This window comes from Furipterus horrens, unplaced genomic scaffold (genome assembly GCF_987537825.1).
Source record: "Furipterus horrens unplaced genomic scaffold, mFurHor1.1.pri manual_scaffold_7, whole genome shotgun sequence".
Taxonomy (NCBI): Eukaryota; Metazoa; Chordata; class Mammalia; order Chiroptera; family Furipteridae; genus Furipterus; species Furipterus horrens.
In genome coordinates this window covers 86,653,914-86,680,054 of record NW_028327177.1, presented here as the reverse complement: position 1 = coordinate 86,680,054, position 26,141 = coordinate 86,653,914, and the positions used below count along the sequence as shown (strand labels likewise).

At 41.9% G+C, this 26,141-nt stretch overlaps 1 protein-coding gene across 4 annotated transcripts in view; it reads left to right on the top strand.

The window, feature by feature from the left end:
• The window catches only part of ATXN7 (ataxin 7), a 148,604-nt gene extending 131,728 nt beyond the window's left edge, over positions 1–16,876 (top strand). For 3 of the 4 annotated variants that reach the window (XM_090283888.1, XM_090283889.1, XM_090283890.1), the window contains 6 exons: positions 2,919–3,184; positions 4,668–4,866; positions 5,227–5,348; positions 9,338–10,322; positions 11,109–11,175; positions 12,847–16,876. In XM_090283888.1, the coding sequence (XP_090140014.1) occupies positions 2,919–3,184; positions 4,668–4,866; positions 5,227–5,348; positions 9,338–10,322; positions 11,109–11,175; positions 12,847–12,956 (1,749 nt within the window). In that variant the 3' untranslated portion in view covers positions 12,957–16,876. The remainder of the gene's footprint in view (positions 1–2,918; positions 3,185–4,667; positions 4,867–5,226; positions 5,349–9,337; positions 10,323–11,108; positions 11,176–12,846) is intronic. The other variant, XM_090283892.1, reaches the window with a different exon arrangement.
• The last annotated feature ends 9,265 nt before the right edge of the window (positions 16,877–26,141 follow it).

Below are 26,141 nucleotides of genomic sequence, written 5' to 3'. Positions count from 1 at the left end.
GAATATTATGATTTCCCAGAAATGGGAAATGTTATTTCTAAGTGGTTACAACAATGGTTCTGATCCTTTGGGGAAAGGGATTGGTCATGAACACCTTTAAATATATCTGATTGTTAAAAAATCACAAATCATCATCCCTGAGGGAAAAAGGTATATAAACACATGTATATGCTGAATTTTGCTTTCTTTTTTAAACCTGACTTTTTGACACCTCCATTGAGATGTCTCCGAAGTTTACATATCCCAAACTGAACTTTTGATTTCAGGATTTTGCATTCTATTTAAGGATTTGTTGGACATTCCCACTGCAGGTCCACCCCTGAATCTCTAGGTTAAAAATGCCTAGCTCAGAACAAATTGCTTTTGTTTTATATATTGATTGGACACGCACAGTGGTGCGTAGTTGTACTTTGAAGACAGCCCTTTGAGCTCTGTAGGATTTTATGCATGTTAGCTGCCCCCTAGGAACTTGTGAAGGCATGCCTCAGCTCTGCTCCACGTCATCATCACAGTTTGCCATGCTCTCTGCTTTCTTCTTGCCTACCTGACTCTCAGTAACACAGATTTCTCAGTGTTATGACACCTTTGGTCAATGAAGGATGCTTTCTTTATCCAACATGCTCTTTTTTAATCCTTTGTGAGGCATGCTGGTGAACTAAAAGCTTTATCAGCTCAGAATCTGCAAGGGGTTTGACCAGCCTTCTTCCTGAACCTTTATTGGTGGGTGAACTGACATGATGTGGATCCTCCATTTTTTTCTCATCTTCCTTTCTAAATCATGTGTGCTCTCCGTGTGTTAAAGATATCAGTGCTGTCTGTGGCATGTTGATCCTGTCATTGATTAATAGATATCTTCAGCCCTGGCATGTCATGAGTTCAGCATAGAACTGACAGAAAATGCAATATCTTGGCAGGCCAGCCCTTTCATAGAATACCCTTCTTTTCTTCCTGTGCTGTGTTGGTGCTTCACCCTTTTCTGGACCTGTGGCCTGAATCTATTCAGCTGTGGTAGGCTAAACATGCTCGAGTATGTCGCTGAATGTCCCCTACCTTACTGCCCAGGTCTCTCCTGTATTGGACTTAGAACATTGTCCATTCTCTTTGCTGTCAGGGGATCTGCTGCTTCGACTCCTATTGCTCGTTCCCTGTTGTCTGGCTGCCACTCTCAATCTCCCCTACTTTCTTTCTCATCTGCCCAGGGTCCTGTGCCTTCCAGGCAAATAGATTTCAAGAAACCAGGGTTTAACAAAACCAGGGCATGTTCCTTAACCTGTGTGGGGCTTGTGGTCTAATGAGAGAGATGGAGATTAATCTTCTGATCACTCAAATAAGTGTCAAGTTACCAATGATGAGTGAAAAATGGAAGGAGGACTGTGTTATAACAGCCTTCAGTGGGGAGACTGGGCCTGGGAAGCCTCTTTTGCCACAGGAACATGGGGCTGAAATCCACATGATTTATCTGGGGAAAGAGCAGTGGGAAAGACTGGAGAAACAACCTGTGTTAACGGCTTTGTGATGGGCAGACCTTAGGGTCTAAAAGACGGGGAGGCAAAAGGAGAAGGCATTTGATACTGAAAGATCAGAGGGCGTGGGAGCGTGGCTCAGAAGCCTAGTTACATAGTCTTTATCCTGTAAGCCTTAGGCAGCCCCAGAGTTCTGACAAGTGTTGGGGGCATCAGATGTGTGTTTGAAAGTTTCTTTAGCACTCAGTGGAAATCCTGTTTATTCTTTAAACCAGGATGATCATCTCTGCCTACATTTTTCACCTGGCTTTTCTGTGCTAAGCACAAGGGAACATTCAAAGATGATGAGAGGCTTCTTCAACTGGCTGGAGAGACAGACAGGTGTACCAGTGATGTTATGTATTCATTTGTTCATTTGGCACATGTTGGAGGGCCATTATTTTTATATACTTTTTGTTTAAAGCATTTATTGAATGCCAGGTGCTATCTTAACACTGAACAAAACAGTTCCTTGTCTTCATTTTGGTTACTGTCTTGTAGATATACTACCTATTAAAGAAAATTAAGTCAGAATTTAAGAAGAAGCTAAGCATATGTATCTATCTTTGCCAGGTTAGATTCTGGAAATACATAGTTTGCATTGTGTCTAAGGAGGAGGTAGGTTATATTACTGAATTTCAAAGACAATAGAGACCTAATTTCTCTCAAACCCCTTGAATTTTGGCAAACACATAAACCTGTAGAACAGTACATTTGTGTAAGGCGTAGAGCCATGAATGCACATGAAGTATCATTTGCAGTAGTTTTAACATAAAAGAGAGAAGGAAATAGGTGGATGAATTCACTTATATGCAGGGTTCACTCTGCTTTATATCTCTTCTCCTGTTAGCCTTATAAGATTTTACTCAGGGCCTTAGCAGTCCCCTTTTCCAGACTGCTTTGAGTCACTTTCTCTCTTTAAATGGCATTTTCATTGCAGTAGAAACAGTTGTGTTTAGTTTTATACTCTGAGAGTCACTGAAAGAAGACTTTCTGATACATATTTTGTAGAATAATTGTTTCTTCCCTTTAACATCTAAAACTCTGTATGGCACAAAGAGGACTTTTCTAATGGAGTTAGTAAGAGCCCAATAAAGGAAATTGTCCCTGTTGCACCTGCATGTTTCTACAGTTTGTTACTCGATGACATCCCAGTAGCACAGCGAGCATTTCTTCTCTCTTCTGGCAGAAATAATATCACCAAACTCTTATACGTGTGGAACCTGGAATACATTCCTCTCTTCTAGCTGAAGAAAAAAGATCATACACATGTTTTTTAGTTTATCAAATGCTGAACAGCCTTTGACTATGCTAATTGTAAAGACTGCTTTTTTGTTGCGAGTGGTGTTTTTGGTTATATGACACAAAAAAATTATTACTGAGATACCTCAGTTTCTATATTTTTTCGGTCTTCAGACACATTCCTTAACCCAGCGGAGGGCTGTCCAGGGTAGAAGAAAACGATTTGATGTATTATTAGCCGAGCACAAAAACAAAACCAGGGAAAAGGAATCGATTCGCCATCTGGACTCCCAGCAACCAACACAGCCTCTCAGGGACCCGCATCCTGCCCCTCCAAGAACTTCACAGGAGCCACACCCAAACTCTCATGGAGTGATTCCTTCTGAATCAAAGCCTTTCGTAGCTAGTAAACCTAAACCTCATACCCCCAGTCTTCCAAGGTAAGCTGAGTTTTCCAACTTTTTTTCCCCATTCAGGGAACAGATTGGAGACACTAAAACCACAGTGTAATCATGATGTCGAGGAATATACATCAGGCTCACTGTGAGAAGATGAGATCTTTTTAAATTGGGTTTTACTCTTAAGGAAAAAAAATTGTTGAGTTCGTTATTGGGCTTTTCTTGGCCCAATGCAAGCAGCAGAATAAAGCTAGAATTATCTGCCCCACTCCTGCTCAGTGTTCAGTGTCTCTTAAGCCCACTGAGCAGCACTGACTCTTGGGTCCTGCCTGCAGGTTAGTGACTGGAACGTTTCCCACGGCTTTGGCAGCAATTTCCCATTCATTTGTCTTGCTTCTTGCAAAGTGCAGCAGTGGGCATCCCTTGCTGGGGACAGACATTCAGCCTGAGTTTTTTCAGCATCCATGTATCAACATATTTTTTTCATTCATTCATGTGGGACTTTGGCCTAGACATGTATTAGGCATATTAGCCATGCACTAAGCCATGGATCAGAGTGTTTTATTGCAAACTTTCCATACACGTGCCTCAGAGACAGTGCTGGTAGGCTGCATATATGTATGTCTGTGCTTGTGTACTTAACCATATCGATGTAAAGGACTTTGTACCCAATTCCGGAGGGAAGGAAAAGAGAAAGCATAGAGACTGAGACCTCTAGTGTTGGCTGTGGGCAGCAAGGGCTTCTGCTTAGAAATGTGCCAACCCTTGTTGCCATCACCTCACATTTCACACTCACATGTCTGATCCTTGAAATTGTCGCATGAGGGGTGGAAGTGCCTCCCTCATGGAAACCCAAGTTTGAGCTTGAGCCTATCCCGACACGAACCCTCTGGTTACTGAGCAACACAGTGGAAGAGCAGTTGAAGAGGCTCCCGAGAGTGTGGTCAGGTTCCACCATAATCTCTTAGCAAGTCCTTTCTTTGGTCATCTTCTCATTGAATTTTTTCCATCTATAAAAAAATAAGCTTAATTCTAGAACCACTAGGCCTTTGTATATGGAGAAAAAATACATGCTGTCTTGTATCACTTTTTCACATAAAGTAGTAATGCTACACCTCCTGTCCTTCTTAGGTTATTGTAAAGCATTTTGTCAGTTATCTCATTAATTGCCTTAGTAAGCCAAAAGTAGGCTTAATTTGAAGAGGAATCAAAGAAAGGATTCTCTCACATTCCATGTATATATTCCCTCCTTTGGGGACGCTAGGAGGAGGACCTGAGCCCCCAGATGGCTCTAGAAAGGAGAGTTAGTTATAATTCACTTGGGCCACACCTGGCAGACAGCTGCATTTGACATCCTGCAGTTCAGGGGAAAGGATCCTTAACTCCTGGGCCACCTAGCTTAGGTTTGCCCAATGCTAGTGATGGCCCCAGATCCCTAGGTGGTTTTGGATACGTTGTATCTAAGTTAAGGCGGCTGATTCCCAGACATGTGATCTGATGAGTGCTGCACTTTCTGCTCACCAAGGCCTCCAGGCTGCCCTGCTCAGCAAGGTGGGAGTGCCCCCATTGACCCTCCTCCAGTCCATGAATCTCCACACCCTCCCCTGCCTGCCACTGAGCCAGCTTCTCGGTTATCCAGTGAGGAGGGAGAAGGCGATGACAAAGAAGAGTCTGTTGAAAAACTGGACTGTCATTATTCAGGTCATCATCCTCAGCCAGCATCTGTAAGTTCCACACCCACCCTGCGTCAATCTTTCCCATGCAGCAGGGACGAGACACTGCAGGGGGGGGTGCGCCAGGGGCCTTGGCATGGCCATACACGTGGGATGCGGTCAAAGTATGAGAGCAGCTCAGCACAGGGTGTCCCAGAGGCGGCATGCACTGTGTCTGGGGACCTCTCATGCTTTTCCCTTTTCTCTCCATGAAACTCAGGGCCAGGCATTGTCACTCTCATGCTTCACCACCTGTGGCACTCAGAGTAAGCTGTCTTTCATGGTAGCTCCATGCCTGAAGGAGAGAGGACCCTTGCTGGATGTGCTGCTGTCCTAGTTAGCAAGCGTGGGCGCTTGTGCTCTCTCTTTCAGTTTTGCACATTCGGGAGCCGGCTGATTGGAAGAGGCTATTATGTGTTTGACTCCAGGTGGAACAGGCTTCGCTGCGCCCTCAACCTCATGGTGGAGAAGCATCTGAACGCGCAGCTGTGGAAGTGAGTGCTTGTCTCACCATCTCTGAGTTGGGAGGGGGACTGATGACTTAGTGCTGCATCCTCTTTGTTTCTTATGGGACTAATTTAATGAAGATATGTTTAGCTAAATGAAACTATTGCTTTTGACTAGCCCTGAGAAAAAGGCCCCTCATCATACATTCGTTCACTCTTTTAGCAAATATGTCTTGTTCTGGGTGTTGGGGTTCCAGGAGCAGGTATGGGCTCACATTCTAGTTGTTGGAGAAACAAAAACAAATAAACAGAAACTAGAGAAAGCTGATAGCTTATCATAAGGTAGATAATGGAAACACTGATAATTACTAACACTTGCTGAAAGTTTACTGTATGCTAGGCAACTTATTAAATATATTTCATTTTCACAAATCACTTTGTCAGGTGACCTTGATTACCTCCATTTTACAGATAATGAAACTGAGAACAAATCACACAGCAAGTTAGTGTAGGGCCAGGATTTGGACCCAAAGGCAGTTTGGTTTCAGAGAGCTGACATGGAAGACAGCAGGCCAGAGGAAATCAGGAAAAGCCTCCCTGCAGAGGGATTCCTGAATCTTGAACGGAGGTAGATGGATGAGAAAGAGCAGCCAGAGGATGGTGGGGAAGAGTGGGTCTAGGCAGAGAGAACCATGTGTGAAAAGTCTTGAGTCATAATAGAATGTGGTTTATTTGAGAAAGAGCACAAAAGTGAGTGTGGTATAAGACCAGATCCAAGAGGCCAGCAAGGACCACGTGACACTACCCTGGACTGAGAGGGTGCTAGTGACTCTTGAGGGTTTTTAGATAGAGCAGTCACATGCTCTGATGTACAGTTTAGGGTAACACAATCATGTGGCTTTTTCTTTTTTTTTTAAGTATATTTTATTGATTATGTTATTACAGTAGTACCGATGGTTTTCCCTTTGCTCCCCTCTGCCCAGTACCCCCCCTTCCCTCCAGCAACCCCACCCCCCTTAGTTCATGTTCATGGGTCGTGCATATAAGTTCTTTGGCTTCACCCTTTCTTTATATTATTATTAACTTCCCCTTGTCTATTTTGTACCAACCAAATAAGCTTCTTAGTCCCTGCACCATTTCCCTAGTTTTCCCCCTCCCCCCTCCCAGCTGATAACCATGCAAATGATCCCCACACCTATGATTCTGTTCCTGTTCTGGTTGTTTGCTTAGTTTGTTTTTGTTTTTATTTTTTAGATTCAGTTGTTGATAGTTGTGAGTTTGTTGTCATTTTAATGTTCGTAATGTTGATCCTCTTTTTCTTAAATAAATCCCTTTAACATTTCTTATAATAATGGCTTGGTGATGATGAACTCCTTTAGCTTTACCTTGTCTGGGAAGCACTTTACCTGCCCTTTCATTCTAAATGACAGCTTAGCTGGATAGAATAATCTTGGTTGTAGGTCCTTGCTTTTCATCACCTTGAATACTTCTTGCCAGTCCCTTCTTTCCTGCAAAGTTTTTTTTGAGAAATCAGCTGATAGTCTTATAGGCACCCCTTTGTAGGTAACTCTGCTTTTCTCTTGCTGCTTTTAAGATTCTCTCTTTATCTTTAACCTTTGGCATTTTGATGATGTCTTGGTGTGGTCCTCCTTGAGTCTAGCTTGTTTGGGACTCTCTGTGCTTCCTAGACTTGTATGTCTATTTCCTTCACCAAATTTGGGGAGTTTTCCTTCATTTTCTCACATACGTTTTCAATTTCTTGCTCTTCCTCTTCTCCTTCTGGCACCCTTATGGTTTGGATGTTGGCACGCTGTATTTGTTCACTTGAAAAACCAGGGCCAGAGCAATGTTACTCTTGCTTTTCTCTTTCATATTTCTTCCTGGCTCTTATGAGATAAGAGACTCCTCTTCCTTCTTTATGAAGGACTGTTGTCGTTGTCCAGAGACAGACTTAGGGCAGTGGTTTATATGGATTATGGGGGTCTCTCCATATCAGAAAACCCTAAGATACCTGAAAACTCAGCTTATTTCTTCACACTACCCAGTGGGGCTTGGAGAGCTTATGGGGCTCACTAAATGATGGGTTCTTGTACTCCTATGAGTTTAGAGGGGTCCTCAGAATGTTTTATCCTCGTTATATTGATAAATGGTTTATGACCAGCAGTTTAGGTGGAGGTTTTAGTTCCTAGTGGCTTGTATGAAGAGGTTTTCCTCTTTGTGTTGCAAAATTGTGAAGAAGCAGGATCATGACTTGGAGTTCATTCTTTCTCTCTCCTTCCGCATCTTCCAGTTTTCCTCCCACCTGCCACAGACAGAAACGTTTTTACTAGTTGCTTCTGTTTCTTCACAGAGTTCATTTATGCAAACACAGCCAATATGATGACATATTCTTTCTGTTTATTCTTTATACCAAATGTAATGAATGACTTAAAAAGAGTTTTTTAAAGAGAAACTTGTAATATAGTCCGGAGAGATCCACATCACTCCCTCCCCCCAAACCCCCCAGGCTTTTTTTGTTCCACAGGACTTGGTCCGGTAACCTGGTCTTTAGGCTCTCGCTTTCTCAGCCACCTGGTGGATATGAGAAGCCACTGCACCCCATGAGCAGGAGCTCCAGTACTTCATTGAGAACAGGGCTTCCTAAAGGTGCCAGTGCCCACAACTGAGCTGGAGTCTTGTTGAGACTCAGATCCTGATGCAGTAGGTCTGGAGTGGGGCCTAGGGACTCGTCATTCCTCCTAAGCTCTCAGGTGGTGTCAGTGGCTGTCCTCCCTGAGAGTACAGGGATCGATAGGAGCCAGCTTCTCAATCCTCACTCACACAGGAATCTCCTGGAGATATTTAGAAATTACTGATGTCTGGGTCCCACCCCTAGGGACTCTGGTGTCTGACACAGCCAAGGTTGAGAAACAGTGATTTAGGGCCAGAGCCACACTCTTGAATGGGAGTTTTAAAGCTGCTGCAAACACTTTTAGTAATTAATTCCTTTTGTTAGTTACTATAGTTCTTCTTTAAAAGCATGTGGAAAGCACTTTGGCAGTGGTCTGGGCCAGCTTTCTCACCGAAAAGATGAGGAACTGGAGCCCTGGCTGGTGTGTGATTGGTTCGGCCAGGGCTGCCCTGTGAAGTCAGGAGCACAGCAGTCTCGGTGGTGCCCTTCCATTCAGGCCACTTTCAGTTTGGCCACCTCTGAGTTAACTTTGCCATAGGGTTTTTTGGAATTTTGGTGCTGTCACATTTTAAAATCAGAGCAAAAATGAAAGGGGGCCTCCCTTTTTGACTATTTAAATGGCTCCCATCCCAAAATAAATACCTTGCCCAAACATCATTAACAGAATATACTGTTTTAACACTATGACTGGAAGTCCCCTGAGATTTAGGGCTTTATCCCCTTGTCCAGTCATTCAGGTTGATAGTGAGGAGCCCACAATTGTTATTAATTAGCTGTGCCCTTCTTCCTCACTCACGAATTCTCTCAACGTTCAAATGCCTTTGGTGTTCCCAGTGCTGTGCTGGGTTCTTCTGTTACTGTGTTGAGTAAGCTGTGATTGCTCTGTCTGCAAAGAAGTTAGACAGTGATCAACAGTCATATAGTAAAACCACTCTGAGTCCTGCAGAGTCTGGGGACAGGGTAGTGTGAGTCTGTGGATGGTGAAGACGGATTTCCTAAGAAAGTGATGATAGACTAAAACTAAAGGGTAAGCAGAAGTTGGGGTAACAGTGTTCTGGGCAGGAGATATATGGGGTCTTATGTTGTGGTCTGTTCTCAGAACAATCAACATCTGGAAGCAGGGCAACTGGTGGGATAAAGCTGGGTGGTAGCAGCTGGAAGACTCATGGGGCTTGACAGACCATTATTCTGAGAGCCCAGAGAAGCAGTAGAGAGCATTCAGGAGAGGAGTGACCGAATTGGCTCTGCATTTCAGTGATCCCTCTGATAGCGGTGTGTGTCTCAGCACCAGAGGGAGGGGTGGGTATGTGAAAGTGTCCATGACTTGCTGTGCTGAATGTGACTCACTGCCCTCTCCTCTCTGCAGGAAAATCCCACCAGTGCCCAGTATCACTTCCCCCATCTCCACACGTGTTCCTCACCGGACAAACTCAGTGCCGACGTCACAATGTGGGGTCAGCTGCCTGGCAGCAGCCACTGTGTCTACATCCCCAGTCTTGTTCTCATCCACCTGCACCTCCCCAAACAGCAAATCGGTACCAGCTCATGGAACCACACTAAATGCACAGCCTGCCGCATCTGGGGTGATGGATCCCATGTGCAGTATGCAATCCAGACAAGTGTCCTCATCCTCATCCCCTTCCACACCCTCTGGCCTCTCCTCAGTGCCCTCCTCCCCTATGTCCAGGAAACCTCAGAAGTTGAAATCCAGCAAGTCTTTAAGGCCCAAGGAGTCTTCTGGTAATAGCACTAACTGTCACAACACCAGTAGCAGTACCAGCGGCACCTCAGGAAAGAAACGCAAAACCAATTCTCCACTCTTAGTTCACTCTTCTTCCTCCTCCTCCTCCTCCTCCTCTTCCTCCTCTTCTTCTCATTCCATGGAATCTTTTAGGAAAAACTGTGTAACTCACTCTGGGCCTCCTTACCCCTCCACGCTAACATCTTCCCATGGCATTGGCCTCAACTGCATGGCAAATAAAGCGAACTCAGTAAGTGTCCGGCATGAGCAGTCAGGGAGGGGTGCCCCTGGAGGGAGCCCTGCTGAGTCCATCAAGAGGATGAGTGTGATGGTGAACAGCGGTGACTCTACACTTTCCCTTGGCCCGTTCATCCACCAGTCCAGCGAACTGCCCGTCAACTCCCATGGCAGTTACTCACACTCACACACTCCTCTAGACAAACTTATAGGAAAGAAAAGAAAGTGCTCGCCCGGTTCAAGTGGCATCAACAACAGCAGCAGCAAACCCACAAAGGTTGCCAAATTGCCAACCATGAACAACGTCCATGTGAAACACACGGGTGCCAGCCCAGGGGCACAAGGACTGATGAACAGTTCCTTCCTTCATCAGGTAGGAAATGACTGTAAGCCCTATGGGATGCCATCTCCTCTCCCTTGACATCTTACACCAGCTTGGATATCTGTGTTTGGGTTGGGTGGTTTGCCTATAAACAAGTGTCTAGCTCTTTGGTATCTTTTAAGAAAAGGAAGAGTTTGTGGCCACCAGAAGGTAAAACAGTCTCTTCTTTGCCAAAATGTACCATGACCTGGAGGATGCCCCTGGGTCAGGAAGCCACAGCAGTGCATTTTAGCAGACGGCTATGGAAACCATCCGACATGACAGCAGAATACCTCCCCACAGCCAGCATATGTAGTCCTGGGGAGACAGTGTGTGTCTGTGATTCTGTTCAGGAAGGAGGCAGGCTGCTTCCTGGAGAGCAAGAAGAAAGCTGGGCTAAAATCCAACTGATCTAGAAAGGGATGATCTAAATTTTAATAAAGAACTTTTAATATTTTTCAATCAGAGAATTTTATATTTTCTGGTTAACTCTCTGTGTATACTTTCCGTCCCTGTTTTCCAGAGAGGCAGGAAAAACAGCTTAAATATGGGCATAGCAGTAGACTAAAATCTCCCAGGTCAATAGATTAAAAAGAAATCTGCAGTGCATTTGTACAGAAGTCGCCAAGTGGGTGTCAGATTCTTAATTAACCATGTCTTTCTCACTTATGCTGTCTTGTCTTTCCCCCACTCCTCCACCTGTTACTGTTTTCTCCTGACCTTCTCTCCTTTAGTCATTTCTTCCAGCTCTCTTTGCTCTAACTTCCAGCTCATCTCTCTTGTTATTTCATTCATCAGGATATCTCCTCACCTTCCTTACGAACAGGAATTTCAGCAGCATCACCCCTGAGCCCTGATTTAAAATGTGAGGCTCTTTTTATTTGTTTGTTTTTGTCCTTCCTCAACTTCAGAACCTAACTCAAATGCGAGGTTAGGACTTTTTCAGAAAATACCAAGGAGTTTCTTATTGTGATATAATTTCCCTCCAATATCTGAGTGAATTAATACCCAGTGCCAAAGGTTGGGGGAAATAATTATCCATGAATTTAAATAGTGGCTGCTTAAATTCTTTTATTTGAGTCTCAAATGCATATGGGCTCTTTGTATATTGTTTGGCTCTTTGAGCAGGGGGTTCCTGGACAGGTGAAAATGTGCTTTTATTTCTTGGTTTGTAGTTACTGATTATATGTAGTGTATGATACGCATTAAAATGCAGTGCAGACACCACAGGAAATGGACTATCTATCCCTTACAACTCCTTTCTGAGTATACTTTCCTGATTCTACATGAACCCCACAGGAGGGCTGTTCCACTGTGTAGTGATGCCTCCTTTGCATTATTGAGTACAGTCTACCTTCATGTAGATGTAGCTGCAGACCTCATGGCCCACAAGTAGCAGAAAGGAGAGGGCAGGCACATCAGAGAATAACAGTTCCTGTGGAAAACTAGTGAGTGGAAGCCCCATCTGCTGCTCCCACAGACTTGTTACCATTTTCAAGGAGAAAACTGCAGATCCAGACTTGTTTGAGGAATTTGGCCACTTTTTAAAGCTATGTATATTTTTGTTGTTGTTGTGTTTTTTTAAGCTAATATTATAGCCCATACAGGCTAGGTTTGGCTTGTGAGCTCACAGTTTGCCACCTCTGATTTCCACCATCATGGGGGGGGGGGGGTTCTATGTCCCACTAGGACAAACAGCCTAAGTTTCCATTCTTTAAAATTAGTTTTAACAAGTTTGTATTTGAGAATGATTTCCACTGTGGAGTGGAATACTTATGCTGCACAGATCCTAGGGGGACCCATAGCTAGAAATCAGAGGATATGTGCAACCCCCAAAAAGTATTGTATGTTTTATGTCTGTCGTTTATTGCAAGTGGGATCCCATAGCTTTTATCCAAATCTCAAAGGGATCCATGACTCCAAAATGCTTTAAAGAATGATGCTCTTAAAAAGTAGTGACCTCAACTCGCTGTTCCTCATGGAGCCAACTTTAAAATAGGGATAACTGACGTGGTTGAAAACCCCTAAATAAGGGGATGAATGCAGTGGGACATGCTGGGGAGCCTAGGAGATGAGGCTGGGTACACACACACACCCCACCCCCATCTATTCATGGCCAGAGTTCCCTCTCCTCCAGCATGGTCACTGCTTTGTGTGTGAGTTTTCACACCTGTGTTGGCTAACCCATTGACCTTGTTCAGTTTCAATTGACAACCTGGAGTACCTTCAAGGAAAAAAAAAAGTCAGTAAATAAAACCAAAAGGCAAACATGGAACTTTTTCTCTAAGCTAGAAACCCAGCCTGCATCTCTTCTAGACAGTTTTCTAAAGCTCAGTCTTGCAGAATGATTGTGCCCAAAACAGTGAAGGCTTTTGAAAGCTAAGGCCAAATTCTTGAGCCGAATGCTCCTGGCATCACCCAGTCAGGGACTTTAGAGACCTGTGGCCTTGGAATGTTCTTGTCTAGCATCAGGATAGCGCAGTATACAACTGCTCACTTACTTTTCATTGTTTCCCCACCCCCTCTTTTTTGAAAGCCAAAGACACGTCCCTGACAAATGAAAATAGCACGGGGAGGAATAATCTGGACACTTTTGACAACAAGTTACACCTCCACTCAGCACTCTGGACTCCAAGATGCCTTTGAGTCTGTTTTCCCAACCTCCTGTGGGCCTCAAGGATAGAAATCTGCCGGGCTGCTGTTTTAACAAGGATTTTCCTGAAGCTATGTCTGTAGCAGTGAGTATTCATAAAGGACACTGGATCAAGTTCAGCCACCGAATTGCTTCTATCAGTGTTAAAGTGGTCTGGACTGCTTGTTACCAATCTGTGAGACATTTTTGTTTTGTTTTTTAACTTGCAGTATATCACGGAGCCATTCTCCAAGTAGATTGGCTGGGTGAAAGAGTGTTTTGGCAAGAACATTACTGTAGAATTTTCTCCCTTCCTCCTCTCCCTGCCCCAGTTTTTTTTACACTGTCTTCTGCAGGTCACTCTAGGAGGGAGGCAACTTAACTGGAGACACTTTCCAGAGGGGAGACTGGGCTCTACCCTGAGCCGCCCTCTTGAAAAGGGGATCTGTCATTAGGTTTTTATAGCAATGTTCCAGAAATGGAATATGGGTGTTAGCACAAGACAACAAGACAGAATAGCTTGCGTTTTGCCCAGCATTTTGCAAGTAATTGAGGATAAGAAGCTGTCAGCAGTTTCTAACTTACAGACTGGTTTAAAGCTACTGATGCCCAGAGAGCAAGTATACACCATTTTAAAGGCTTACTTTTCGGTACAAAAGCAATTCTGTGTGATACAAAAAAGAAGAAAATGCAAACTAGTTTTGATAATGAAAAGCCAAAATTTAGAGGGGGCAGATAAAATCACTATATGGGGAAATTTTTTTCCAAGATTTCCAAAGAGGTGGAATTTTTCTATCCTTTAAATCTTCATGTTAAACAGTATGACAGATTGGGTTGGTTGTCCTGCCCAGTCTCCTATTTTCAAAAAATTGCCTTTGTAAAGTGACATTATCAAGATGCAGCAGAACCTGTCATTCACAAAGTCATTAATGTACTTAAATGTTTCCCAGACACTCTCTGTACTACTCTCCACCTCTCCTCTGAGTACTGTCCTAGACTAAGGGTAAATTTCCGCTTTGAGCACTCTCTCATGTGTGTGCACTCACCCTCCTGCCATTACAGATGTTTTATTTGGTTGCCACTGGGGTAGTGAGCAGGCACCCAGGGAGGGAGGGTAGCAAATTTGTACAGGTACCCGTGCAGAGATGATGGATGCATGTCTAGTATTTTTCCAACACACACTTTCTGAGAGAGTTTTGGAGACCCTCCAGGATATTTTTTCTAGTAATCCACCCCAAAAGAAAGAGCTTAATATGTTAAAACATCATTGCTTGAGAAGGAGTTTGGGGGATAAATTGGAGCTTTTAATAGGTGATACCACCAACCACAGCTCCTGAAACAAAAACCAGGCTCATATGCATAGAAGAACACACAGAGTTGCTGAACACAGTAAATTTCCCAGGGCTCTGGTCACTGCCCTGGGCAGGGCCTAGGCAGGGCCTGTCAGTGCATCCTTTCTTCCCTGCAATTCTTGGGTTACTTCAGTTTCAGGGAATTTCAAGTCAGCAACAGGTAGAATGAATAAGTACTTGGTTACACAGCCTAATAATGTGAATTGCTACAGAATTAATCTTATTATGTAAAAAAATAAAAACTTTATACAGATACGTTAGCTATAAATTGATGTAAAATATTGATTTTTTTAAAGGTGAGAACAATATCTTGTTCATTTATTATGCAACAATCAGTTAATGTTTTTAAAATGATACTCTAGGAGTGCTCAGTAAGGGAGAGCCTGGGTGGGCCAGTTTGGTGTAGTTAAATCAGTCTGGTTGTTTCATCCCAGTGAAGGACTAAAAGGAGGTAAGAGGGAATCAGAACGTACTTAGTAGATTCCTTGGTGACAAGTGCAATGGGGTATGGGTAGAATGTATTTTCAGAGCTAAGGGGACTTGATGGTTATAAATAAAGTTGCTTTTAGCGATGGAATTTATAGACAGATCATGCCGTTCTGAAAGATGTGAATAGGATCCACAACAGCAAGTTGGTTTAGAATAATGTAGCTATATCTAGATTAGTGGTGTTGATCATTTAATTTCTTAGACTGAGATTTTAATTGGATTTTATTATGTCTCCCGGTAGTACAAAGAGTATCGGGATTAGGAAATTAGCCATTTTGGATTCTGCCTGCCACAAACAGACATATTCTAAACAGTGCTATTAAATTTTAGACTGTTGTTCAAATGTCTTATTTTCTCCTACAACTACTTTTTATTATGAACAATTAAGACCACTTAAAATATGGGAATACAAGTTATTTTTATTTTTATTTTTGAATTAAATTAACTTGCAAAAACCAAATTTGCAGTGGTTGAGTTGTTTCTAGACAGACTTTGGTATCAATTTAAAACCAAGATAATTTTTATAGTCTTTCCAATAGAATTTCATGACAACTCCTGCAGTTTTCTTAACCTTAAAAAAAAAAGTGCTGCAATGATGAACAAAGAATTAAACAAAACCTACTTTTGTACCTTTATTTTGGAATTTCTTGTTCTATTATAAATATGGAAGTATCCCTATCTCAGAAGACATATTTTGTTAAAAATGAATTGTACATATTTAAATATGTATTTTTGCACAGGTCTTTTTTTCTGATATCCTGTTTTGGTACAATTGAGATCATCTAGTATTTATTTATTAATTAATAAAAGTAAATAACTTTTTATAATTTGAAGTGGTTCACTGCCAAGCCAATAGTTCTAGAACCTGCCTCCTTTAGAGTTTAAAGGATGCCTCTGTTCTGTGAAAGTCTTTTTTGTCCCTTCAGTGTCTTGGGAGTGGATTCATACAGATGAAGTGGGCATTGCTTCTCCCTAGTTGCCTGGTTTCCCAGTAGACAACATGTAACTAAGTGACACACTGCTTTTCCTTTGTTTTACATGAGAGAGTGTATGTGTGCGTGCCTGTGTTTGTATGTGTATCCTCTGAGCATGTGTGTGTTGGTATGTGATGTGGTTTAAAACTAATGGGAAAAAACTGAAAGTGCCTGAACCTAGTTTTAAGCATAGACAGACTCTCTTTAAAAAGACTTGAATGTTCGGTTAAACTTTTGAGTTTGCTTTTTCCACATAAATACTGTTTCTAAAAATTTAGGGAAGGAGTTGAAAACCACCAATGCTAGTACTTTTATAAGGTATTTTAAAATTAAGGCTTTTTGGTTCATAGTAATTCAACTACTGATGGATCGCCCAGTGGTACCAAGGGTCACAAATCTTTTTGTCAGCCAGCAACTTACATGACATGTCCATTTTGTTATTCACGCATAAAATATTAAGTTTAAAATAGAATATTTAAAAATTTTGTATTCCAAAAATATAATACAAAGTACCTCTGAGAACATTGAAAAAAATGTATAATTTGAAAAATGTAATTTACAAAGGCAGCTGTCTTCCTGCAAGAGTTCTGTTGCCAAGGAATTTCTTAATATCTCGCATTCTGTCTTGGGGGGAAATGTTGAACTTTGGAAAATGATTGTTAAAGTTTCGTTGTTTAAAAGAAAATAATCATTTTTACATTTTGTGCAAAACATTTTACATTTTCAGATCATTAAATGAGCACTACATACTATCAGTGTGAATGTAGGGGCTTGAAAGCATTTTGCTGTTTGTTTGTTTTGAGCTTGGTTATAAAAGCTATCTCCTGTGTTAAAGTGTGTGAATAGTTTGATAATTTGAACACATAATCAAGAGCATCTCAGCTGGACTTTGTGTTGGCTGCTGTATAAAACATGAACAAATGTCAAGGGATAGAAAATTACTTTGGATATTTAAAAGAGAAGAAATATATAGTCTATTTGTTTTGTAACAAGTTTCTGTAAATAAAATAATTTATACTATTTATAAGAAAAAGTTGTGCTTTGCTTTATGAGAAATTAGTCTTTGGAACAAACATGTTACTAAACGGGCAATAAAATTAGGACTTCTCAATAAATAAGATTGACTACATGAACTATTTTACATGTTTCTGCCTCGTTGTGATATTGTCCCTTTCGATCTAATCTGACTCTCATTTTTGTCATCAGACGCCCTTGTGAAGCACCTTCCTTTAGTTCCCCTCCTCTACAAGCCAGGTATTTCTAAGGGCCTAGGATGTTTCCATTCTTGGGCACAGATATTTGCCTTGGGTAAATTAATAACTAAACAGTGAACCACTACTACTTCTTGCCCTGCAGGTTTGTCAACACGGGGGAGTTGATAGATTGAGAAACACATTCTACTTGTTTACATGTAAATTTGATGACACATGGTCAGTTTTGGTTTAGAGGTGAGTTTCATCCAGTGTTGGTCTAGTCTTTTCTTTGTTTTTACATTTTTTATTGACAATACAAATGCATTTTAGAATTTTTCAGAGAAGAACATAATCTGTTATTTCTAGAAATCTGGCCAGTTTTATCATTTGCAAATAAATCATTCTAATGAATTACAAATTATTTTTGTTGCTTAAAATAAAAATATATATATTAGAAAAAATGTCTATCCCTTACAGGAAGGAGTCAGACTGGCTTTAAGCTCACTACCCCATGGACTTCCCATTCCCTCTTAGACCAATCAACTATTCAGACCCATTCTGAAGAAGCTCCCTGTGGATAGCTTCTTTCACCTTGAGTGCCCCCCTTAAACTTCCTGGGAAAAGATTCAACTACTCAATCTCTTACCCTTTTTTTCTTTTATTCCCTTCCTTACAGGTGACCTGACCATGGAAAGCAAGCAACTATCCCAATTCAAGGAAGGGGGTTTGTAGTTTTGGGTCTTTTGGTATATTGGGAATTCACAGTGGAAATGTAGGTGAGGTCACTCTAGGCAGAGGAAGCAAACCCAGAAGTGCAAAATAGAGAATAATTCTGAGTGAAGCTTGCTGGGAGGGGCTGATAGGGTTGGAGAAGTGGGCACCAGGTAGTGAAGAACCTTAAATGTCATGGGGCCTTCATCTTGGGAACATACAGTTTAACCAAATGTAACTATCAGAGCCTCATTGTACAGGCTCTGTGTGGTGAAGCTGCCAAAATTGAAACATCAAAGAAGCACTTCAGTCTCCCATTCTTTCATTTTGATTATCATTGGTCTTAAATTTGTCTTTACCCTTGTCTCTCAAGTCCTAATCAAAAAACTCCCCCTAAACCAAGCCTAAGGTCCTCCCACTTCTATCCTTACTTTCTATTCTTGCAGTTACCTCTTTCTGATAAACTCTTGCTCTTGTTACTAATGGGAGTTTAATTAGTCTTTCACCTTGTAAGTCTGTGATTTTTGGTATCTGTTATTATTTTTCACAACCCAGGGACCAAAACTGGCACTAGCAGAGTATCCCTTAAAGGGGAGGGTGAGACCCATCAGCCAGAGAAAAAGATTTCAAGGGGAAGGCGAGAATCAAATACTTATAATTTAATATTTTTAAAAAATCCCCATCACATAGGACCCTTCAATAACTGTGGAGGACAGAATTGACAAGTGAGAACACTTGGGACAAAAGTAAGTTATAAATCTGTTGCAATAATCCGGGTAAGAGTTGTTAAGTTTCCAAACTAAGGTGGTGACCATGGTGATAGAGAGGAGACTGATTGCAGAGATCATTTAAGGGTAGAACCAATAGGCCTTAAGGTCTAATCATGTTGAACATTAAAGGGAAGAGTGAGTCTCAAAGGTAATGTACAGATTTCTAGCTTAGCCAGTCTGGTTGATGAGCTTTAAGTGAAATATATGATATGGTGACAGAAGGAAAAAACACAATGAAATTGAGTTACTGGTAGAAAATTGAAATTTAATAACCAGTATCTGGGTGGAGCTTTAGAAGCAGGTTTCAGGCTGTAAAAGAGTTAGAGGTTTGTCTTTCACTTTTAGATGGGAATGAATGAGTTCACAAAGGTAGCTATTAGATTTGGCGTATCGTTATGTTAAAATAATGCTTATCTAATTGAGTCCTTAATATGCCATATATTGTACCAAGCATTTTATATAATGCTAGTAAGTAGCATTACCAGGCTGTGAATTCTGGTCTGTCATATCATTCATTGGTTCTTAACCTTTTTAGAATTCCACTCAATCTTTAATCAAGTAGGGACATAGTCCCACTTCGAAAAAAAATCTGCAAATGCCCTGGTCGGGTGGCACAGTTGATTGGAGGAGCATTGTCCTGTAAGCAAAAGGTTGCAGGTACAATCCACATCGGAGCGCATAAGGGAGGAAACCAATTAATGTTTTCTCTCTCTCCCTCTCTAAAATCAGTAAACATATCCTAGGGTGAGGATTTTTTTTTAAATCTGCAGTTTGAAGGTCAGAGGGAACAGATAAAGAAAAGGAAGCTCTATATTTGCCCCACCACCATAGGTTTTCCAAACCTGTTGTAGATTGACTAAAATGTTCCAAATGTACAATTTTTAAGGCAAGTCTCTATACAAAGCAACTGTTGGCTTTCATAACTAGTAAAGAATTATTATTGAAAAGCCCGTTCTTTTGAGTTCCAAACATGGTCAGAGAAAGCATGTTCTGATTATAGCAACTGAGTTCCACTTATAAAATTCCTGTCCTGTCGGCTTTGCTTCCATTTCCTTCCCTGGAAAAGGATAATGTGTGGTCCAAACTGAGGAGCTGCTCAGGCTTATGTCTTTCCCCTAAGTTGTAATATTCCTCCTCCTGCACCATTGAATTGCTGCTTAATGAGTGGAAGTCAACTGTACAGTCTCATCTGTGTCAGTCACTCACAAGAAAACTTTTTTTTCTGTCACAGATTCCAGGAATCGCATGAAAGACATTTATGGATTCTCTCTGACAAAGGCAAACTGCAGAGAGAACTGCTCTGCCTCTGACCTCATCTTGTTCAAGCATGCTTTTTTCCCATGGTCTTCAGATTGATAGCTCCTGTTTAGTCTTGCATACAGACATGCTAATCATTCTGCTTGTGGCTTGAGTTTTACAGAAACAGTCCTTTACCAGAAAGTGCCTCTCTGAAGGAGATAAGGAAAGTATGTTAAAAAATAATGATTATTTATCAAAGATTTGCAGGAACCTTGTAATAGGACTCACATCAACTAGAGTCAACAGACTAAGAACAAAATTTCACAATCTTGCTCAGAACCCCTGCTGGCATCCCAATGTCTGTGGTCATCAGTCACCTCTGGCCCCTCCCCTTTATCCCTTCCATTGACATAAAAGAAACCTGAATTCTGTGTTTTCTTAAACATGATCCTTTAGGACCCTAGTCCTCCATCTTCTTGGCTTGCTGGCTTTTTCCCTTCCCTAGCACATTGTCATTCACAGGCACAGGCACACACACCACATTTTATATTCCATTTCCAGGGTTTCACAAACTTGATGCCCATCCTCCATGGCCCAGAGAGAAGAAAGCCCAAAATGAAACCCGGGAAAAAAAAAAAAAAGTATTTGTGTGAAGACAGATAACCAGTATAATGAGCGAAAATCACATCAGGGATGGATGTGAGATTGTTTACCTAGAGTTTAGACAGTTGACACCATTGTAATTATCAACCCACTTAGGTAATAGGTTTTATTTTTTGTCCTGGTTCTTTCCCTAGGATAATTGAAACAGCAGGTGTTGGTAGAGTAGAAAAGTGGCAAGAACTTATGTAGGAAGATTGCCAAAAAATTAAAGAGTATGTGTGAGGGTGTGGCTAAGTGATGGGTAATAGCCTAATATTCAAGGAGCAGACTGGCAGCTGCCGTGTAGAATCTAGGCAGGCTCTCTCAAGACAAATCTAATGATCCTTCTTCTAGGTAACTTGTGTGTGATTAGACAAGTGAGTTGTTCAAGATCATGGAACAAAGTCCATGTTCAAGTCAATATGGCCAGTAGTGAAGAGGGACTAACGTATGAGGCAGACCCAGGCATCAGCATTATGACAGTAGCATAGCACTTTTAGGAACAGGTCAAGGAATAGAGAGCTATAGGGTGTAGAGTCAAAGTGAAATTCCATGTTCCATTTTCAAAAGTAAAGCTTGTGATTCCTGGGCCATGGGCAAGACCATCAGTAGGTGAAGCAGCATGAAAGGAAGAGAGCACTGACTTCCGGCCAAGATGGAGGCTTAGACGGACACGCTAGGTCTCCCTCTACAACTATAGAGAAATACAACTACTTCAAAACAAAGGATAACTAGAAATTCCAGAAAATAAAACTACACGGAAGTCCAACATATGAAGTTATAAACCAGCGGTGCCATTTGGGCAGGTAAGAGTTAAAGTGGGCAGTGCTGTTTGCGGTGGCACCCGGAGCGGCGGCGAGGAGTCCTGTTGGCCAAGCCCCTGGCGGTGCGCGACTCCGGAGCTGGGGAGAACGGCTACGCAAGCCCCTGGCGGTGCGCGACCCCGGCGAGGAGTCCCGGTGGCCAAGCCCCTGGCGGTGCGCGACTCCGGAGCTGGGGAGAGCGGCTACGCAAGCCCCTGGCGGTGCGCGACCCCGGCGAGGAGTCCCGGTGGCCAAGCCCCTGGCGGTGCGCGACTCCGGAGCTGGGGAGAGCGGCCGCCGCATCGCCTTGAACAGTGAGGCCCAGGGGGGCGGGAGGACGATCCCGGTCTCCTAGCTGAATAACTGTGTGAATCCATCTTGGACCCCCGCCCCCAAAGAAAGCACCACAGGGCTGCGAAATAGGTCGCGGACAAGCAGGCGCCGGTCGCTAATTTGTGACGCGTACACAGGCACTGCCCCCGACAGCCAGCCCAAGAAAACAAAAAGCATCTGTCAAAATGAGGCAGGCAACTTTAGAAATACCGGTAACACAACTCACCAGGCAGCAGATAGAGAACCTGACAGATGAACAGATAACAAACCTGTCAGAGGCTCAGTTCTGGGCCATTGTTATCAGGTGGCTTACAGAATTCACAAAAGAGCAGGAAAAAGATATGAAAGAAGCGAAAAACTTTCATAACGAAAGGAACAAAACAGTATACGAGACAGAAGGAAAGGAAATAAAATCCAGAGTTCATTTCAACAAACTGGAATATGGAGAAGGAACAAGCAGTCAACCAATGCAGCGAGAGGTAATGGGAAGCAACAACGAAAGGATCAGAAACCTCTGGGACAGTTATAAAAGGCCCAACATAAGAATCATTGGTTTGCCAGAGAATGAGGAAGATGAACTAGAACTTGAAAAATTGAGTGAAAATATAATAAAGGAGAACTTCCCAGACTTGGGAAAGGGAATAGACCTGCAGGTCCAGGAAGCAAGGAGAGTTCCCAAGAAACTGGACCCAGGGAGAACCACTCCAAGACACATTATAATCAAAATGTCAAAAATTAAAGATAAAGAGAGAATCTTAAAAGCAGCAAGAGAGAAGAAAAGAATTATGTACAAAGGGGTCCCAATTAGACTATCAGCTGACTTCTCAAGGGAAACCCTACAGGCAAGAAGAGACTGGCAAGAAATATTCAAAGTAATGAAAATCCAAAACCTACAACCACGAATACTCTATCCAGCGAAATTGTCATTCAGAATAGAAGGACAGAGAAAGTGTTTCCAGGACAAAATAAAACTGAAAGAGTTCATTAGATCCAAACCACTGTTATATGAGATGTTAAAGGGACTGGTTTAAAAAAAAACAGAAGCTAGGGAGATGAAACAAAGGCAAACTAAATAGGCAACGAGAGGGGAAGAGGAACTGTGGGTACGGGAAGCATATTGGGGGGAGGTCAACAGGGAGGGGGAATGGGGAAAGGGAGGGAGATGATATAGGAATTGGGGATCAAGGTAGGAGGGAATGGAATAGACGGAGAGAGGTTGGGAGGAACTGTATGCACAACTAATGGACATAATCTAAAAGGGGGGGACAACTGGAGGGAGGGGGGCCACCGGGTGGAGGGGAGCAGAGGGAAGGGAAATTGGCACAAATGTAATAATTTAATCAATAAAACACATTAAATCTGAAAAAAAAAAAAAAGAAGAGAGCACTGGAGTTAAAGCTAAAGAACTGTGATGCTAGGGTCTTAGTGTATAGGTTATCCATTTTAAATCAGGACTCAGGTCCAGAGTGAATAGATTGGGGTAACGTGAAGGTAGTGAGCACAGTGAGTTAGTGATATTGCTAGGTGGTCAGCAGCTTCAAAGAGAAGGCATTTTGAATGAAAGTGGAAACACAATGACCTGGAGAGAAAGCAAGGTACTAGGATATGCACTTCCTCTTGGCCCCAAGTTCCGGAGTTGTTTGTGAGAGAAGAGCCTCTAACCCAGAGGGTTTTGACAAAAGCAGAGTCCTCAGAAACTAAGTATCCAGTTTTATTAGCATTGATATTCCAGTAATTGCAGACCCTTGGGAAAAGGTCTCTGGTAACCTCTAAGAGGATTGGTAAGGTTGTCAGGACACCACCTACTGATAGTCTTGGCTAAGTGGTCACTTCTCCAAGGCAATCTCAGATTTGTGATACGTGATAGCTGAATTGAAGGCTGATCATTCATGGGCAATTTGTCCCTTTTATTTTTTACATCCAATGTGTACGAGCCATTATGAAAGATTTCTGATGATAAGGAGTAAATTCCGCCCCTTTGACAATGTACTTCAAGGTTACAGTAGCCTGAACAAACTGCTACAAATTTTTGATATCTTTGATAGGTCTTCAGAAACAAGAATAATACAAATCCGCAGCTCTATGATTTTGAAACCCAAATCATGATTATTAGAGCTTTTCATATTTTCCAGATAGGGATTCAACTTCACTCCTCCACTGACATCATGGAGCCATGAGGTTTGTTACAACTGTGAGTATGATGGTGTTAAGTGAGGGGTTATCACAGCCCCCGCCTTCTCCCTTCTCCCACAATCATGGGAACAGATAATATTTCAAGTATCAGTTATTACTCTTTTAAAATAGGTTAAAAATTGTATCAAGATTTAATTCAGAATTATGCAATAGATTTGCTAATGATCAATAATCTATCAAATCAATTACTATTAATGCTTGGTTAGGTTACTAAGGACTAATTGTCTATAGTCATATAACCAACAATGAAATATCGGAGAAGCTAGAGAAAAGAAATCCCATTTACTATAGCAACAAGAAAAATAAAGTACTTAGGATAAAATTAACCAAGGCAGTAAAAGACCTGTAATTGGAAAACTAGAGAACACTGAAGAAAGAAATTAAGGAAGATACAAATAAAAGGAAGCATATACCATGTTCATGGACTGGAAGAATTAACATCATTAAAATGTCCATACTACCCAAAGCAATTGATAGATTCAACACAGTCCCTATTAAAATACCAATGACATATTTCACAGATATAGAACAAATATTTCAAAAATTTATGTGGAACAAAAATGACCCCGAATAGCCTCAGCAATATTGAGAAAGAAGAACAAAGCAGGAAGAATCACAATACCTGGTATCAAACTATATTGCAAGGCCACTGTAATCAAAATAGTCTGGTACTGGCATAAAGAATAGACACATAGATCAATGAAACAGAGTAGAGACCAGAAATAAGCCCAGGACTCTATGGACAATTAATATTTAACAAAGAGGGAAGGAGCAAAGCAGAACTAAAGATCATAAGTGATCATTTTCTGCTCTTGTTGTGTTTATGCAAATGAACAGGATAAATTAAAAATGGACTTAATGCAGTCCCTTTAAGACAAGGAGGGTAATCTTAGGGAGAAAAATTGTGATTCAAGGAAAATCACAATGCTCAGTGGTAGACTGTAAAGTAGTGCAGCTAACTGTCTTTAAAGTTTCTTTTCATTCAAAGTTGGTTTTCATTTGAAAGTTAAACTGTCTGTGGTATCATCTTACAGGCAAGAAGAATGTCAAATGCCTTGCAACTGGGTGTCTTTCCAATAAGGCAGTCATACAGATTTAGAGACTTGTTTTTGGGTTATGTTACAGAAATTAACATGTGTTTTTTGTTTTCAAAGGGCATGAGCCTATGATCTCATTACCTGAGTGATTGTCTGTATGTATAGGCCTCACTTAATTAGTCTGCATTGCTGCCTCCTGAGACTCAATGGATTGGCTGAACTAAGTGTCTGGGTTGGTGAAGTATGGGGTGGTCTGTGGGCTTCACTTTAAAACTGGTTTCTCTTTTCTATCCTAATGGCTTGGACAGAAAGAGCCCAGAGGTCTGAGACGGGGGAAACCTAAAGTATTTCCCTCAGTCCAAACTAAATATAATGGGCAAAAGGGTTTTGGACAGGTGAGATGTTCCTGGCACACCTTCCTCCAAAGAAGCCCTTCTTTTCCCTAATGTGGGACATTGAAAAATTAATGCCTGCCTTTTGTCATCTAGTGGTTATGGATTGAATGATGTCTTTTAACCCTGTTGCCAAATCTGTTGCCCCCAGAATACAGCAAGGATGCCAGCCTGTTAAACCAAGCATGCCTTTGTCCAGGGACAGCCAACTGACCTGGAGTCTGCACAATCCTTCCCCATGTGGGAAGGCCACCCTCCCCTCCACACCCTTATTAGGGATTTCTGGACCCAAGGGTAGGTAAGATGACGACCATGTCCAGCTTGAAGCAGCTAGAGGAGCTCGAGACCTTCACCCATTGTCCTTTATAAGATTATATAGGGTCTTAAGTCTGAGAGGGAGGTATTGTTATTTTTTATTGTTAAATAATTTTTTTTTTTTTAAAGAAGAGTATATGAAAGGGTGAAGTGGGAGAGCTTGTATGTACGACCCATGGGCATGGACTTGGGGGGTGGATTGCTGGGGGAGGGAGGGTGCTGGGCGGAGGGGAGCAAAGGGGAAAAAAATTGGAAAGAAAAAACAAAAAACAAAGGGGGAAGGAGCATAAAATGGAGTAAAAATAGCCTCTTCAACAGATAGTATTGGAAGAACTGGACAGGAACATGCAAAAAGATGAAAATAGACCAACTTAACACCATATACCAGAATAAACGCAGGATGGATAAAAGACTTAAATGTAAGCTGTAACACCATAAAAGTCCTAGAGAAAAACAGGCAGTAAAATTTTAGGTATCCCACACAGTATTTTCACCAATATATTTCCTATGGCAAGGGAAATAAAGGAAAGAATAAACAAATGGGACTGTTACAGGAAGAAAAAGGGTTCTTTCACATGGTGCCTTGGTGTAAAACCCAACTAGTGTTGATAACAGGTCTTTATTTACAATATTCCAATCTGGAGAGAGCAGGGAGCACTTCAGCTCAGAGCCCTGTTCTCCCGCGGGAGCCAGCACTTACCTTGCTTCCCAAAAGGCTAGAAGCCAAAAACATTCCCAGAAGCTCCCCATCCCTTA